Raw genomic sequence first — 18,706 nt, forward strand, 5'->3', positions numbered from 1 at the left:
AGAGGATTCTAAAACACCATAACTTGTTAAGGTATAAAGGGAAAGATATAGCATAAACTTAGGGTATAAAGACAGCAAAAACAACATAACATGATGGTTATGAGTCTCAAAATTCAGATGGCTATCTGTAGAGTTATGAAGTATGAATAACGAACCAACCAATGTTATTTTCCTGTGTTAAACACAGAATACAATAAGAAACAGCTGATTATTGGTTAATAGTTGCATTATTTCATATAAATGTCACATGTCATATGCAAGTTGTTGATTAGTTTGGGTTTAACTATTCAGTACTATGAACCACTCGGGGGCAATGTGGCTCCATAGGATGATTAGTAATTTTCCAAAATAATAATATCTTCCGTATCGTTCCGCGTACGATCATGAAAAAGGTATTAAAATGCAGCTTGTGATATCACTGAGAACATGAAAGAACTTGTACAAAGATATAAAGCACATTTAATACAGTTTCAAGATTCAGCTAAAAAGTGATTCAGGGTGAGATCCTTTTGAGAGGTCCGTGCAGCGACTGTCTCTGGCTTGAATCAGAGTCAGGGAAAACTGTCACCATTATTTACTTTGAACCAGATAGGGTTGGAGGGGTCCTGTTCTGGTTTGCCCCAATACTCTCCTGAGAGGGTCCGTTGTTTGTTCAGCTTAGTTAGCACCAAGCTATTAATGCATTTATCTAAATTTATGGCACAGGTCTGTGGAAAGAGGGGATGAGAAAACTCCCCTAAAATGCTTTTGTGGGCAAAGGTGGTTGTAAATTTCTCTTCTTTGATGTAGAATCCCCCATCTGGTATTTCCACACTGACCGTCCCCACAAAAGAATGTTGCAGTCATTTAAAGTCTTAAGTTTGTTTTAAATTCCACACTTGAGTTCGCTACAATAATGTGAAATCTTGAGGGATGTACAAACTCTCGCCTTTATTGTACAGAGCTTGTTGTCTTCAAATACCTCATCGATTTTTGTTTCTTGTCCACAAATGAGCATATTGCAGATTTATATCCATAAATCTCATAATATATTTGTCACTGAACCTAGTGTCAAACAACAAGGTTTCAGAGAACCCAAATGCAGACTCACTTCCTAGTTTCGAGGTATAAGTTGCCAAGAGTATCCTAAGTTCAACAGATGCAGGGCCTGTGGATCTGGAAAACATGAAGAAAATTATTAGACTGGGTTCAGGCAGATTCACTTCAAAGATTGCTGGAGCATGACTAACTGCTTGAGTGTAGCATTGTAGAGTGGCTGCAACCATGGAGGTAGTGATTACAGGTGGCCGACAGCTGGCACCCAACACATGCACTCCAGGTATTGCTTCTGTAATTAGAAAAAGGGAATGAGGACGGGAAGGACAGAAAAGCAGCTTTGGAGGAGGAGGCAAAAACTGTGACCCTTGGACCCAGCCATCTTGCCAAAAAACTCATATCATTGAGCGGGTATTTACTCGCTATTGGTTGCATTGTGCTGAAATTGCTGATATAGTAGATCTAACAGAATCAGCTGACAAAATGAGGTGACCGATGTTATGGATTGAGGAGTGGGCTGAAAGGGGGATGGGCTTGATAAAGGGCTTTTTATGCTTTCCTGGAGGTGAATAGAAGGCATGCTGGGTGGGTTTACAAAGATGAACTAGACCCTCAAAGATTTAGAGAGGGTGTGTGTGTCACAGCTAAAGCCTAGCCGCCTGAAAAGGCACAGGGACTCAATAGCAGACAGGTGATTTGCAAGAAGGGATTTATTAACAGCCAGTGGATATGCAATGTGAAAGCTGAATACCAGGAAACTGCAGGGAGAGGAAAAAGATTAGATGTTTGTTCCAGGGATATGGTGAAGAGTGAAACATTTGTTCTTACTTTTAGTCCAGGTGAAATCCAAGCAGGAGGAGGGGGTTTGGGCTGTGTCGGCAGGGTGAGCAGGCAGGTAAGACGCGGCTGACAGGTAATCCGACGGTGGAGGGTGAAACAGATGAATGAGGCTTGACACGGAGGGCGGACAGGGTTAGTGGAAGCTGTAAGATACAAACTCAGGTAAAGTTGTCGCTGAGACGAAAAAAACTCACAGTAAACCATTGGGAGTGGGCCAAATTACCACAGTTAGGGGGGAACAATCTGGTGAAAACTGGTTGCTCCTGCAGCTCCTATAAATGTCTCCTAATGAGGTTAGACGAGGAACAGGTGTGGTTGCAGGAACCATCAAGTGTCTGCCCAAGACTCCCAGAAGACCTGCCCAGCCCCTCCTAGAGCCTAGAAACCAAAAACAACAGCCAGACAACATCATGACAGTGTGTTTACAGGTGTGGCATATTATAGACATATAATCCAATCAAAGCATTATCTTTTTGCATACAGAGAAGATTCAAAGTCCTTATGAGTGCATTTACAGTGTGCTAGGGTGGCCAATCGAAAGGTTGATGGTTCAACTCCTGACTTCCCTGGGCCGCATGTTGAAGCGTCTTTCAAGACACGGAACCCCACGTGGCTTACTGATGTGTCTATCAGTATATGTGTGTGAATGTCTTGAACTGTGACTGTGTAGTTATACAGACTAAGGCCTCTCTGTAGTCTAAAAGCTGCCAATTCTTTTTGGGTTTTTTTATGGGAAAACAGTGCTACTACTGTTTGATGATTCAAAAATGAAGTATTGCATGGGGTGAAGCTGTATGGTTTTATTGTAGAAATATTCTGAATGGACCAGGTCTTCCAACACAGTGTCTAAATGAGTGATGATATGAGGTGGTGTGGGGCAGGCATGTGCATCCAAGAACTGTATAATGCTATAATGCAGTTTCCATACTGACACATAATAAATGTGCCCTGCTAGCTGTGGACGAGGGTTCTTAGTTGGGAGCCTGGAAGTCCTGTGGGACCATTAGCCTCATAAAGCTTTGTGATGTCATGGAGGAAATTACTTGTTGACTCAAAGGCTCTTTTTGTGCCATAGCTCTCTGCTTGTGCTGCTGAATCAGTTCTGGGTCGCTGGGAAAAACAGAGGGGCAAACAAGAAGAATCCTAAGCCCCACATTCACCTCCATTTAACTCTTCTAAAGCATGTAGAAAAAGGTGATTTTTAATGGAGCACTTTGTATGGCTGTAAATGATCCAAAGATATATTTTATGATTTCACTAAAGCAGCTTGAGTCATAATTACTTATTGTAAAATTAAATCAAATAATGAGTAAAATAATGAGAGATATAGAGCTAAAAAGAAAATAAACATTGACTTTTTTTAGGTTGACACAAAGATGCAGGGAACTCTATGTAAGCTAATGCTATACTCTTTAGTTTTCAGCTTTTTAAATATGGTGATGAAAGTTCTTTTATTTTTCCTTTTTTGGTGTGAGATTTGTTTCGGCAGAATGACAGTGTGAGATAGAGACTAAAAAGTGGGTGATTGACATCAGAAGCATGATAGTTAGCTACCCTGCCTACCCGGTATGTATGTCTCCTACCTTACCCTGCCTACCCGGTATGTATGTCTCCTACCTTACCCTGCCTACCCGGTATGTATGTCTCCTACCTGTTCTCCTACCCTGTTTGACAGAGTTGTCGTTTGGTCTTGGTGCAACATTGTGAATGAGATTTATTTTCTGGTCAATTTTGAATTTTAAAATTGATAATTCCCTTAGAAACTGGAGGATGGAGGGTGATTTCCTGATAAATGTTTCTTTTGTCATCTGCTCCTCTCAACACTTTAATTTGTGTAGCTGTCCACCAGTTTTTACATTTGTTCTCTCTTGTTTGGGTGAGCCATTCCTCAATGACTCCACCCACCTGCTTCTGGAACCACCTGATACTCATGAGCCCTACTCATGAGGTCATAAGTGTTTTACTCCTTAAAACTACCATAAGTATCAGGTCAAGGATATTTATTCTATTTAAAGTTTGAGCTGTTTCAAATCTGTACAAATACAGTCATATCAGTTATTGTTCGAGGTTTGCAGAACACCTTTGAATGAGTAACAAGAAGATGTTTGCTTGATCTGCACACATAGAGACACACAAACCCACTCCACTATTAATAACTTTATTCCCAGCGATGGCTTCGATCCACAAAAGCATAACATGGCTCAAAGTCTAATTCAACATTGATACCCAGCTTCTCAGACTGTCCCCCCTCCACTTCAAGACAGCGGTTCACATGTTCAAAAGATGGACACAGGGAAAGAAAGGCAGGTTTATTTAGTTGTGGACCTGGAGGAGGAGGTAATCCCTTCTTTTTCCATTTGGTCTTTACGGTTGTTGTTGCTGTTTCCTTGAACTTTAGGCTTGACATTTCCTCCCCTATCTTGTTTCCAGAATGGTCTTAATGCCCTGCACCTGGCAGCCAAGGAGGGCCATGTGGACCTGGTCCAGGAGCTTCTAGATAGAGGCGCAGTGGTGGATTCATCTACTAAGGTGGGATTACTCACCTTCACACTGAGTTAACAAAGGTTACTTCAAGATGAAAGAAGCTAGAGGTGGTATCCAAGGTTATACTGAGTGCAGTTTACAGCATTAACTGAAGGCTTCTTGTTCTGATATGACTACAACTATATGTTATAGTGATCAAATGGTTTTGTTCAGTGTTATCTGAATAAAATCACATTTTTACATCAGGCTCTGAGAGTTGGATTTTGCAGGAAGTCAAACTGTGGTTAAAATAAAGAAATGTATCTTTGAGTAAATCATGACAAGTTGTGAACTCTAACTAGTTGATTAATAGCAAATAGACTAGACATTAGTTTTGGTCATTCTTGTACTCTTATTAATTTTTCAAGGATGCTAAATAATTTGAAAATCACTCATTTGAGCATAATTTCAGAGATAGAAAAAGGTGAAAACTGAAGTAGCTCATAAAAATCACTATTATTGGAATAATATCTCGATAGAGATATTCTGTGTCAAGCTGTGCTCATGGTTGGTAAATAGCTGTTGAACTGGCACATGACAGCTCTCTCGTTTACTGTACTTTTCTTATTTTGTTTGTGATTTTGGAGAAATGGAATCAATCAATGTTTCTTCCTCCTTCAATTCCAAATTCATGACTGTCATTCATTGAGAAAAACAACGTGTGCTGGTGCTTTAGTAATGAAATGAAGCAGCAGTGAAAGTGAAGTGCTACAGGAAAGTGATATGTTTAGTGAAGTAGTTAACATGGACGTCTGCTTTTAAGCAATGCTGATCATTCCAGCTCCTGCAATAAGAGAAGCTCCAGGTCTCTGTACTGAGATGGTTTGTAACTCTTGTTGGTGTCGCTCCAACATGCAGTTACATACAGCACAGCAGCTGCTACGTGGTTTAATGTGAGGGATACATTTGATTCAGCAAATGATGGTGTACAAACCACATTTCTAGAAAAGTTGGAAAGTTTTCTAAAATGCAACAAGAGCTGAAATTTGCTGAAAACTTTTATTTAACACACACGAGTTCAAGGGAAATAATGTTCATTCCATCTTCACTAACCAACTTCATTCTACAAATTTAAGATTTGATGCAACGACACACTCAAAATGGTCTTTACCACTGAGCAACATAACTTTCCTTTTAATTACATTTTTATTAATTGCTGTAGTTTTTCATGCCGAATACAAGATTTCACGAGATTTGAATACAAGAAATCTCTTCTTGATGGCCATGCATTTTCATTCGGAGGCGGATCTGGACGGGCAGATAAGCCATCCAAACACACACACATTATAGGAATAATATCTCGATAGAGTGATGGTACATCCTCTGCCTTTTTCTGTGTCAAGCTGTGCTCATGGTTGGTAAACCAGTCTTGACCTACAGCTGTTGAACATTTGTTTAACAGCTGACTCCTGACAGGCACATAGTCTCTCATTTACTGTACTTTCCTTCTGTGTATGTGATTTTGAATAAAAGCTGTTACTTGCATGAAGTCATGCAGTTGGAAGTTGTACAGAATGAGGTCTGGCATTGAGTTTTTTCTTTCCACTGTCACCTCATGCATGCTCAGGATGAGGGATTGGATCAAATAGAAGTTTAGAAGCAATCTGTTGGTATCCTCAGCTGGACAACTTTTTCCCCCCTTTTTTTTAAATTGACTTTGTATGAATTGGACTAATTTGAATTTTAAGTAATTGGATTTAACTGGATTATGATTATATTATGATGAACTGAATTGTAATTAGCTTGAACTGGACTGTTTTTACATTTACATTCAGTTACAGTGAAGTTGGTCAGTGATCTATTACTTATGTCTGTTTAGTAAAGGTTCACATGGATTAACAAATTACAGATTCAAGTTTTTTTGCAATTAAGAAACAATCCTGATTTTAAAAAAAACACTGTTTGTACATATAGGATGGAGTATGCCGGCTATTATAGTCAAATAGGATACATGTTTGGTCTGTTACCTCCTTATATTTGTACTAAAAGCTAAACGGTGTTATTGTGAAAGACAATTTGTGTGGAACTGAGTGATCTGACTTAATTATTTGTGTTCTACTCTCACTTAGAGCTATGTATTGGTGAGGAACTCATGAACTTTTACTAAGGAAAAAATAATTAAGTGTCAGACTTTCCAGCTCTCAAAGCTGTTCATTGTTTGAGCACTTTCTTTTTGTTTTCTTCTTTTGCATTTCACCCGTTTTTTCTTTCTTTTTTTTTTGTTCATCCAGAAAGGAAACACAGCACTTCACATATCCTCTTTGGCTGGTCAGGCTGAAGTTGTAAAGATTCTGGTCAAGCGAGGAGCTGATATCAATGCACAGTCTCAGGTGAGTCTATGCTGTCAGCAGCTGCAGTTTTTTAGTGCTGTCATTCAGTTTGTAGCCCTTTTGTTGATGAGCCATGACTTTATTTTGGGTTGTATTTGAAGGACTGAATACAGTCGAAGCTGAAGATCTTTCTCATTATCAGTAGTATATGAGTAACCTCATGTGTTTGTGTTTTGTAGAATGGGTTCACTCCTCTGTACATGGCAGCCCAGGAGAATCACCTAGATGTGGTGCGGTACCTGCTTGAGAATGGAGGCAACCAGAGTACTGCTACAGAGGTAAGCAGGGTGTGGTTGTGTAAGTGATGACAGTTGTGTTTGAGGACAACGTTTCCTAAAACGGTACAGAAAAAAAAGGGGTTTGTCTTTGAGAAAGAGGTTTGTCTTTAGTAGCTTAATAATGAACAAAAAATAAGAAAGCAGTCAGGTCTTTCTTTTTTTCTTATAAAAAGAAAAATCAAGACAAGACTTTGTCATAACTATTACACTGGAAAAATTATCTGGAATTGTACCTCATGATAAAAAAATGGTAATTCCATCCTTTCCTCTTGTTTTTCTTTTTTCAGCCTTTTTGAATGACTTCTTTGTTATTTCCAGCATTTTAGATTTGGTCATTTTGAAAATGCCCTTTTTTTCTCTTTGAGAATTGCTACTTTAAAATACTACTTTGTAAACTGAAGGGAATCTTGTCACATTAAGAACTATTCTCTCTACCTTCTCTCTACCAGGATGGCTTTACCCCTCTGGCCATTGCCCTCCAGCAGGGCCACAACCAGGTGGTTTCCATCTTACTGGAGAATGATACTAAAGGCAAAGTTCGCCTGCCTGCCTTGCACATTGCTGCCCGCAAGGATGACACCAAGTCAGCAGCCCTGCTCCTCCAGAACGATCACAACGCCGATGTCCAGTCGAAGGTATGGCCTTAGTACAGTTTAGTTTGGAGGGTTTGGCATGTGTGAAAATTCAGCTGATGTGGTGTTCTGTTTGTGGCATTGTGTCTGTAATGTGGATACAAGGAACTGAAAGATGAAAAGTTACTGTATTAATACAAATAGCATGAGACTGTAGTGGATTTATGTGGTAATTTGTGAGATGTGAGGGGCAGAATCTAGAGGTGAGCACGGAAAACCAGCTAAAACGCTTGTTAATTTTCAGCTGCACTAGCTCACTAACACTGGCGTTCACCTCGATTACTAAATCTAGAGATCTTTTTGAGATCCATTAAACTGTGATTGGTATCTGGATAAGTTCCCTGATGATCAACAATCTGATTGTCTGTTTTCTACACAACTTCTCTTCATTATTACAGGGATTCACTTTGCTTTTATCTGTGCACAATAGATGAGTAAGTGGAAAGCTGACAGGTAACAATTCATTTGAAGCTTATGTTGTACTAGAATAATGTCGACTTGTGTGGGTTGGACTATACTTGTAGTGATGACATAAGAGATGAGGTTTTTACACACAGCGATGATCTATAGGCCCATTGAGGAGATGAACTGATTAGAATTAGGTGGCAAAAAGTCACAAAACACGTGTTCAGCCATAGGAACACAGGAACACAAAGAGAAATTGTCACTACATTTCACATTTGATCAATGGTAATACTGAATGATAATACCAACAATGGGGGCCCTTGCTTTTTGGTTAGAGTTTAAGTACTAAACTACTCGGTAAGGTTTAGGAATCAAAACTAACTGGTTAAATTTAAGAATTAAAACTACTTCTTGGTTAAGAAATCAAAGGTACCTAGTTAGATTTAGGAATGAAACCTACCTGATTAGGTTTAGAAAACACAACTAACTGCTTTGATTTAGTAATGAAAACTGCCTGGTTAGGTTCAGCAATTAAAAATGATTGGTTAAGGTCAGGATGAAACACATGGTTTAGGATATGTTTGGTTACAAGACACCATCTTGTAGGTTTACATGCACTTGCTCACATAATTGCTAGAGGTTGCATATTTTTAATTATACTTGAACACTTAGACTTAATTATAAGTCATTATACTCACTTAAGATCCCACTTATTAATCCATGGTGTCCTTTTTAGTCCGAAGATGGCTTTTTTGAAACCTTGTTTACTGTCATGGCAACAACTTTGTTTTCTATCTCATAATTTATTTGCTAAACATTGAATATCTTTTATTGAACGTATTCATAGTTCTTGCTACATATGTTCACTGCATGTATGAGTCTGCACAGACATAATATTAGTGACCCCACAGATGACAATATTTCTACCTAGAGTAACAATGGATTTAGGGTCTAATTGGAATTCCAGCATCAGAGGCCAGTGTGAAGGGCTTGGTCTTCAAATCATAGTTCAGTGGCGTTCCAAACATACTCAAATGCATCTTTAATGAATGCGTTTTTTTTGTGATTACGACTTTGTTTTATCCTGAAATATCATCCAGATACTAATCACAGCAGGTGTGAAAAGTGTCACCAAGTTAGATTTAGGTTATGCCAAACATAACTTACTTGTGATGTACTTTTGCCATGAAGCTGTATAAATGTGTGTTTATGTCTCCATCGATCTATCAATGCATCTCTTTCTCTCTTCGTTCCTCCCTTTCCTTCAGTGTCTCTGTGCCTGCCATGTTACTCCTGCTCCTGCCACTAACCGAGTCTCTCCTTCTTTGTCCTTTCTCTCTTTAAATGCTACTTTTCACACACTCCCCTCATCTTGTCAATTCTAGCTCGCTGCACCGATGTCTAAGTGTAGCACTGTCCACTGCATGGAGTGTGCCACTGTCTGCAGGTTGTATGGTGACTGCATGCAAACAGTTGGAACTGAAAGTTGTTTTTAATGATTTGTTTTTGACCACGAGTGAAGGATGGGAGAGTTAAACTCTTGCTGATGGAAGAATGATTTATAGTTAGAACTGTTCCTATATCATCAGCTTGTGGCTTTAAGTGACATGACTCGAGTAATGGTGATTTAATTCACCACATAGAAGTGCATACTACTTTCTGAATGTTACTATTTCATGTTTCAACAAGACACCGGTTGAATTGTTATGTAAGAACACAGCGGAGTCTGTGCAGGGTATTTTTATGCATTTACTAAACATGCCATATGCGCCTCTGCTGCTGGGATGCAGCCATGTGCAGTATGACTCATATGGAAGCCTCAGATGAGAATATCTATAAACTGCAACATGCATAGTACAGTCAGATGTACACATAAAGCACATGTTGCTGAGTGTAGTTAGGAAGAATCAGAAGAATCAACTTGGACACTGTTAAAGAAATTATCATAGTTGGTTATAATGATGTGTTTGAACTAATATTTTAGTTTTCGTTAGTTTCTTCTCATAACTGCCACAAATGTTGACCAAAGCAAAGCACCAAGAACACAGATTATATGGAAAATTTAGATTTAAAAAATAATTGCACTGATTCTTCCATTTCCTTTGACTTTTATTTGATTGCTGACAGTATAGTACAATATATTTTATGTTTTGTCTCATTAGTTTAATTTAGTTATAGTTAATTTAGTCATTTAATTAATTTTACATTCATTTTTGCATTTTAGGCCCTCAGCACATTCCAAAAAAGTTTTTCCACTTCATAATGTTACCTTTCCTTCCACAACACTAAAGACATTCCAGAGTGATGAAGCAGTATCTGATACTGTATCACATCTTAAGGTGTGTAACTGAACGAGGTCATCGTTGTTGCATTTTCTCTTCAAAGTTCTCCAACATTCTCTACTGGGGACAGGTCAGGACTGGGGATAGGTCAGGACTGGGGACAGGTCAGGACTGGGGGCTGGTCAGGACTGGGGGCAGGTCAGGACTGGGGACAGGTCAGGACTGGGGACAGGTCAGGACTGGGGATAGGTCAGGACTGGGGGCTGGTCAGGACTGGGGGCAGGTCAGGACTGGGGACAGGTCAGGACTGGGGACAGGTCAGGACTGGGGGCAGGTCAGGACTGGGGACAGGTCAGGACTGGGGGCTGGTCAGGACTGGGGGCAGGTCAGGACTGGGGACAGGTCAGGACTGGGGGCTGGTCAGGACTGGGGGCAGGTCAGGACTGGGGACAGGTCAGGACTGGGGATAGGTCAGGACTGGGGACAGGTCAGGACTGGGGACAGGTCAGGACTGGGGGCAGGTCAGGACTGGGGACAGGTCAGGACTGGGGGCTGGTCAGGACTGGGGGCAGGTCAGGACTGGGGGCTGGTCAGGACTGGGGGCAGGTCAGGACTGGGGACAGGTCAGGACTGGGGGCAGGTCAGGACTGGGGACAGGTCAGGACTGGGGACAGGTCAGGACTGGGGATAAAAGTAGAAGTAAGGGCATGAATCAGTGCATTTTTATTTAAATCTATACTCGCCAAACTTTCATGTGGGATTGTAATATAGTACGATGGTCCTCAAAGGAAAAGCCTGGAACATTTACAGACAGAAGGGATTATTACCCACCTTTTAGTCTCAAAATCTTGAACTTCTGACATGTTGAAATGTGATGTAATAGTGGAATGATATAGCAGTGAAGTCGGTACTGACTAAACTGAACAAGGCATTTTAATCTTTATCATTATAACTTCTCAAATAAACAGTCAGTTTGGTATGCTCCAGGTCTAAAGAAATGTTATACATTTGTTAAAGTGCTCTGCAAGTTTTTGTGCTTTACTGCTTAAACAATCTGACAATCTGACTTATTGAAGCCATATAAAATTGTTTTGGATTTTTCTAAAAAGAAAAAAAGGCCATTTTTTTTAACATTTTACAAGTTATTGATAAAAATTACAATAAAGTCAGGGCAATTCAGAGTATTTCTGTCATGTCAATTAACAATAAATATCATGTCAGAGTACTTCACAAGGAAAGAAACAATGGTTTATTATACTCCAGTTATATTCCCATTCTGGCAAATTCAGTTAAATCCAATCAAATTCAATCAGTACAGTCCAATACAAATTAATTTAGCAGTATTTATAAGATGCCACTTGATAAGAAAGTTGTTTACCTAAAAGAACCCGTTTAACGTTCATTTTGATTCAATCTGCTGTCCTGAGCATGAACAAGTAGAGAGGAAAACACGCTGGGAGGTTCAGGCAGGGAGGCTGTGTGGCTTGAAAAACTAAAGACAAAGACAAAAACAATCATTAATGAGTAGACCTGGCATCTGCGTGAGAGGCACTGACAGACAAAAATGAAGCGAACCACTCCAGCCACGTTGTTTGGCTGCACAGCTGCAGTGGAGCAATGTGTATAAAAAGCCTAACTGAACTGATCTTTCCCTCCCTCATTCCACTTGCAACAGATGATGGTCAATAGGACTACTGAGGTATACACACACTTCTTTAATTCTTCACAGATTTACCATTCACTCCCATCTCTATGTCATCCTTCTTTCCTTCCCCTCCACCACCCTTTTTCTTTCTCTTCCATAGCTCGGTATTGTGCAGCTCAACAATCATTTGGTTCATTTTTCTTTTTCTCGCGGTTTCAGTTGGTTTGATATTGTATTGTCAGAGGCCACCATGCATGGCTGACAGGAATGGCCAAGCTACTGCCATGTGTCCTGAGCTCAGGACCTGCACAGTCCAGTTTAAATTTAGTTTGATCAATTGTACTGTTCTCATTGTGTTTTCATTTTTTAATGTTGTTTTTCTTCTAACTTTCGTTTGTTAAAACCCTTTTATGTTTTTGCTCATCTATAACCCTCAATACATTTGGAAATGTCTCATCATGATTGTACAGTTTCTTTACTGAATTAAAATGACCACATGTTCTTCCTGTAAGGTTTGAGTTGATGCTTATTGTGCTGATGCGTTTTTGGTAAAGCTGTAAATGTAAGCTGTCTGTGTGTCTTCTGATGATGTCAGTATATGTTGGTGTGGCATGATTTCTAGAGATGTACTCTAAACTATTTACAGCAATTCTCAAGTATTACTAACCTGCTGACTGGTGACTGATAATACTGCTTTATGCTGCTGCTTATCAATGGGTGTCCAGAGCTGCCAAAATTAAACTGAAATATTTAATGAGAAGGGAACTTTCTTTTTCATCAATGCACCCATGTTCTTGGGGAAATATTTGATATCATCCTGGCAAAATGAAAACTTTACTAACATAACCAAAATGTTTAGTTGTACTTCAAAGCCAAACAACAGACTATGCAAAAGTTGGAGTGTTTTGGCCATTATTAGTTAGTTTATGTTTTTCAAACGACTCCCATTGGATAGCAGCTTCTCATAGACCTAACACATGCCCTGCTTGACTGTCTTGTTTGCTTTCAGTTCACCAAATGGACATATCAAGCCATGAAACTAGCAACTGAGACAATGATCTTATTCAAAACATTTTTACATCAGAGATGCACCGACTGATCGACCGGCGATCAGAATCAGCCTGCTTTCAGCTGAGCAGGGGACTCAGTTGATCATTTATCATAATCAGTGAACATTACGGTAAAAAATCCACTGAGCACATCGTGCACATCATGGCGCAGTCACAGACACTTGATATAGATATGTTCACTTAGGGTAAAGCTTACAGTATCTTATTTTGTTTTAATGTTGGCAGCCCTGTTCATTCCCATGTCACAGCTTCCAGAATGAAGTTTCTCAGATGCACGTTTTTTTCCATTTTAGAAAATCTTCCAAATGAATGGCATTTAACTTTGACTGTTAATCAATAATTGGGGAAGCATGGGAAGCTTAAGCAGCTCTCATATTTGGCCAATGATTTGGCACTGAATAGCATGTTGCATCCATGCTACCTTCATTTGCACCATTCTAAGCTTTTGACTGTGTAAAGTTTTGAAACCATCACGTTGGTCACTGTATTCTTCACACTTTTGTAAACAACTTTTTCACATTAAATCGGACCCACACTTACAGAATGGCAAGGTAAGGCAAGAATTTCACAACTACTCCAACCTGCTCTGCAATCTCTAACTTTCCTCATACATTTCTCATTGTTAGCTCTGATATCTCTGACGTACAGTTAACATGTCGATGGGAAACATTCTTATTGTTAGTTATGATTTTATAACCTTATTTGGTTTTGATTTTGGGTGGATGATACTGTTTTACCTATCATGTCAGTCTGTGGGTACTGTACGTCTACGTTTTGCCTTTGTTCTTCTTTTTATTTTTCTCATTTGAATTGAGTTTCGAAGCCAAATTATTTTAGTGTCTGTAACCGTTAACTTGCATGGAAGTAGTGTCTGTTTCATGGTTATATGTAGGTGCACAGTCTGACTTGCATTCTTTAAATTATTTTCATTCTTTTTTCAGTGACATTATCACATTTTGTTTTTTTCCAGTTTCTTTTCATTGTTGATGCTTGATATGACTTCTGCATGCTGGGAAGACTAAATTAAAGAGGTGACGGTCAAACATGCAGGACTTTGAGGTTTACTAATGTTTGACCCCTCCTCTCCTGTCTGTGTTCCAGAGTGGGTTCACCCCCCTGCACATCGCTGCCCACTACGGGAATGTCAACGTTGCAACACTCCTGCTCAACCGTGGCGCAGCGGTTGATTTCACAGCAAGGGTAAGAATTACACTAATGAGCATTATTCTGTGGGTTCAAGAACACTTTTAGAACACTGTGATTCTATACTCTGTGCTCAGTACCTTGCAATGCAAGAAAACAGATCAACTGGGCAGGAGTTTTGTAATATTTCTGCTTGTAATTACTCACAACATAGTGTCATATTCATGTAGATCTGCTTATGGACAAACTGGCCTCTGTTAGTGAGTATAATAATGTGTTCTCCTATGCAGAGGCAAGGCTGCATTTAATCAGTTTAACTGAATCATAATCAAACAACTGTGTTCATATAATGTCACTTCATAAAAAGTTGCCTTGATAACTAAGTTGAGGCAGATGGTGCAGATGTTTATGACAGCTTGTGCAGGAAAACCCACTCCTCCAAATACTTTAAACATGACACTGGACCATTCTGAAGTTGCCCAGAGGAGACTCAGGTGTCCTGTAGGATATTTTGATTGTATTCTCATAACACATGTTCACACTGGTGTTGGCCATCTGTATCCAGGAACATCCTTTTGTCATTTTTGCAGTAAAAATGTAATATTATTGTAAACTTTGTTAACGAACTTTCCTGGACACAGGCCGTTTCTTCAGGTTCAAACTGTCTGGACAGTAAGCTTTGATACAACCTACATAAACCTAACACTGAGTGCTTTTTGTCCAACTTCAGCCATACTTTAGTGGTCATGCAGTACACAGAAACAGCAGATTATGAAGTACATTAATAGTCCAATCCAAGATTTTCTCACGATGTTTCCAGTAAGGAAAAATACAGGGAAGCAAATACAGGGATTCCACATCATTTTCTAACAGGATTAGTGTTAAAACTGTGGTATAAAGTCTTCTGTAATATTTTTCTTTTTCTCTATTTTACTGCCACACCATGTTACACTGTGTAGGTTTAATCTCTTATGACATGTATCGATGTTCTCCTCATAACAAATGTGCTCATATGCTTTTGAATGATCACGGAAAGTAAATCTAAGGCTCTCTGTCCTCTGCTGCCCTCCTGACGCAATTTCCCTCAGATCATTGTCACTGTATGTGGGTTCCAGGATCTGTAAGCATTCGTTTCATAAAGAGTCAAATGGGGCCCTTAATTTAACACATGACCCAGTAAGAGTTAACCAAAGACCAAACCAAATGGCAACTCCTCCTCACCCCAATTACATTTATGGTAATATAGGTCTTCTATTTTTAACTCTCTGTACAAAGTGACTAAAGCTCTTTGATGACTTGGCATACCACAACAGAACACACAAACACACATCGTTCCACTGAAAAACAAAGTTTAGAAGAGTTTCTCTGAAATTTCTCTTAAAATGGCAGAAAACAACAAGAGATAATAATTAATGCTTCTGCACTTTGGCTCAGTTTTGATAAATAATTAATGATAGAATTTTATATATGATGTTTTTTTGCTCATTAAGCATTGTATTTGTCTCAATTTAAGACGTGGTAAGGACCAAATGATTTTTTAATCTAGTTCTTATATTACAAAAAAACCTTAGACTTGAAAGAGAGGGGATTATTTCTCACATGACTGTATTTGTGAGTCCCAGCAATAAACAACATATTAGAATATGCAGTGCGTCATGTCAAAAATGGCAACAGTGGCAAATATGATGTTGTACTGTCAGGCCAAGAACTATTTAAATATCATATGAAAGTAGCAGCAGTTCTGCTTTAATTGCTGTGTCTGTCCCATGCTTTATTGTAATGAAGCATGTATCGTGTAGATGTGTAATATAGTTATTTTTTTATACTGCATATCAGGTAAGTATTTGAAATACAGAGGAGTTCATGGTGGACTCAATGACTGCAAGGTGTCCAGGTCCTGTGGCTGCAGAACAAGCCCAGATCATCAGCCCTCCACCACTGTGCTTGACAGCTGGTATGAGGTGTTTGTGCTGATATGCTGTGTTTGGTTTCCTCCAAACGTGCTGCTGTGCATTAGGACCAAACATCTCCACTTTGGTCTGGTCTGTCCAAAGGACATTGTTCCAGAAGTCTTGTGCTTTGTTCAGATGCAGCTTTGTAAACCTAAGTTGTGCTGCCATGTTCTTTTTAGAGAGAAGAGGCTTTCTCCTGCAGCCCTTCCAAACAAGTCATCCTTGTTCAGTCTTTTTCTAACTGTGCTGAAATGAACTTTAACATTTAACATGCTAACTGAGGCCTGTAGAGTCTGAGACGTAGCTTTTGGGTTTTTTGCAGTTTCTCTGAGCATTGCACACATGTGTCTCCTCACATCTTGAGGTGAAATTGCTGGTGTTCCACTTCTGGAAATATTGGCCAGACCAGCAAAAGGACAACACTTGGAAAAACTACTTTTAAACTACTTTTATAGAGGTCCTCACGCTTATCTAAGATCAATTAATCAAGTGCATTTGATTATAAGTACCTGGCTGATACTTACATCTTCATTTTAGTTGGGCTTTTCACACGTTTCTATATTTTTGCTCAGTTTTTGTTAAAAAAATAATGACACATTGTAATATGCCATGTGTTGTTCATGTGAGGTTGAATTTACCTCACTTTAATAATTGTAAGAACCAGGTGATTCTTTATTATGTCCTGATCCATAAAACCTTAGAATTGAAAGAGGGTGTACTTTCTTTTTCTGTTACTGTATGTAACAGGTAAGTAGAGGCAGATGGACAGATAGGTCTTTCCTAAGTCTGGTTCTGCAAGAGGTTCTTTTCTATTGAAAGGGAGTTTTTTTTCCTTCCACCGTTGTCTTGTGCATGCTCAGGACAGGGGATTGAAGCAATCCTTAACTGGGTAACCTTTTTTTTAGGTGTCTTTGTATGAATTGGATTATTTTGGATTTTGATCAAATTGACTTTACTGTTGTACCACATTGACTTGGAATATAACTGACTGAACTGAATATTTGAAGTGCCTTGAGATGACATTTGTTGTGATTTGGTGCTATATACATCGAACTGAGTTGAACTGAATTGTGTTTAAAGAAAAATGTAATGTGTTACAGAATGGGATTACTCCTCTACATGTGGCCTCCAAGCGGGGCAACACTAACATGGTTCGCCTGTTACTGGATCGAGGCTCTCAGATTGATGCCAAAACACGAGTGAGTACCACTAAATAGAAATAAAACTTTCTCAGCCCTGATTTTGCAGTCGGATCACCTAGAAAACTCAGTGCATTTATTTTTTTATCGCTAACAAATCCCATGTGTTAGCTGTGTAGTCAGTGCATTAAAATCATGTGCAGTGTTAACAGCAGATGTGACATCTGGTAATCAGTGGATTAAAATTAGTGTCACACTGGATATCCTGACCCCTGCTCTGTTGTTTGGTTGTGTGCGAGGTAGCTTGACAGTCATCTTATTAGCTGTTATTAGATCCTGACACACACAAACAATATCCACTCTGACTGAGTCTCACACATCTGCATGTAGCACCTGACTGTGTTCTTCTTTCTAGGTCAAGCAATCATCCTCAGTTGACTTGATTTAAAAAATAGATTTCAGGACATAAGCAATGACCCCAGTAAAGTTAGACCTATACTGTTCTAATGCATCCAGCCAAGTTAATGTCAGGATGTACGGAATGTCTGTGAACAATCATACGTTTCTGTGTCATGTACTCTGCAGGATGGTCTGACTCCCCTTCACTGTGCAGCTCGGAGTGGGCATGAAACAGCTGTTGAGCTGCTGCTGGAGAGAGGAGCACCTTTGCTGGCCAGGACCAAGGTGGGTGTCATGAGAAAACTGTCCTCAGCACAGTGACGAGACAGGCAGGATCACACAGACAGCGCTTGTTCATTTTTCAGGAAGTTGCTTCCTGTTCCTCTTTCATAATGAATTTATGACCCTGTAATCACTTTATTTGTTGTCCGAACATCGTAGTTTCATCCAGTGACAGATAGTCTGAAGGATATTTCTGAAGTTCTTCATGATTTACAATCTTTGTTGAGGAATGAACCCTTTTAGACTTTGTATCTACCAAGGTTCAAAACACTTCAAACACCCAAAAGAATCTGTAAACTGGAATAAGAAATGTAGCACTGTTGTATACACCCATCCTCCAATATAAGCAGGTAGTATATATCCATCTATCAATGTTTTATACCCATTTCATCATGTTCAGGGTCACAGGGACCTGGAGCCCATCCCAGCTGCCATCAGGCAAGAGGCATGGTGTTGTAGGAACCATATTTGTAATTTATACTCATTTTCTATAGTAAAAACAAGACACCATGGTTATAAAAGCTACAAGAATGAACCTTGTTCTTCACCAACAGTCTCTATGTCAATGCTGGGTTATATTCTTTGAATTGTTGCCAAAAAGTTTGCTCTTGGCTGAGTCCTGAGTAGCTTTTAGTTTTGCAAAATAAGCTGAGAGGAAACCTTTGGATTTTTCAAGGCTCCGAGCTGTCTGCTGCAAGTAAAACACTGACTGCTCATAAATACTCACAACGTGACTTAAAAAAGAGAATCT

The 18,706-nt window shown here is 39.4% G+C and overlaps 1 protein-coding gene across 2 annotated transcripts in view; it reads left to right on the plus strand.

The window, feature by feature from the left end:
* Window positions 1–18,706, plus strand: part of LOC140282104 (ankyrin-2-like) — a 125,564-nt gene that overhangs the window by 46,233 nt on the left and 60,625 nt on the right. For both annotated transcript variants that reach the window (XM_072376667.1, XM_072376668.1), the window contains exons 3-10: window positions 4,306–4,404; window positions 6,630–6,728; window positions 6,908–7,006; window positions 7,456–7,641; window positions 12,001–12,024; window positions 14,142–14,240; window positions 17,236–17,334; window positions 17,860–17,958. In XM_072376667.1, the coding sequence (XP_072232768.1) occupies window positions 4,306–4,404; window positions 6,630–6,728; window positions 6,908–7,006; window positions 7,456–7,641; window positions 12,001–12,024; window positions 14,142–14,240; window positions 17,236–17,334; window positions 17,860–17,958 (804 nt within the window). The remainder of the gene's footprint in view (window positions 1–4,305; window positions 4,405–6,629; window positions 6,729–6,907; window positions 7,007–7,455; window positions 7,642–12,000; window positions 12,025–14,141; window positions 14,241–17,235; window positions 17,335–17,859; window positions 17,959–18,706) is intronic.

Source organism: Leuresthes tenuis, unplaced genomic scaffold (genome assembly GCF_036924035.1).
Source record: "Leuresthes tenuis unplaced genomic scaffold, fLeuTen1.0.hap1 SCAF_22, whole genome shotgun sequence".
Taxonomy (NCBI): domain Eukaryota; kingdom Metazoa; phylum Chordata; class Actinopteri; order Atheriniformes; family Atherinopsidae; genus Leuresthes; species Leuresthes tenuis.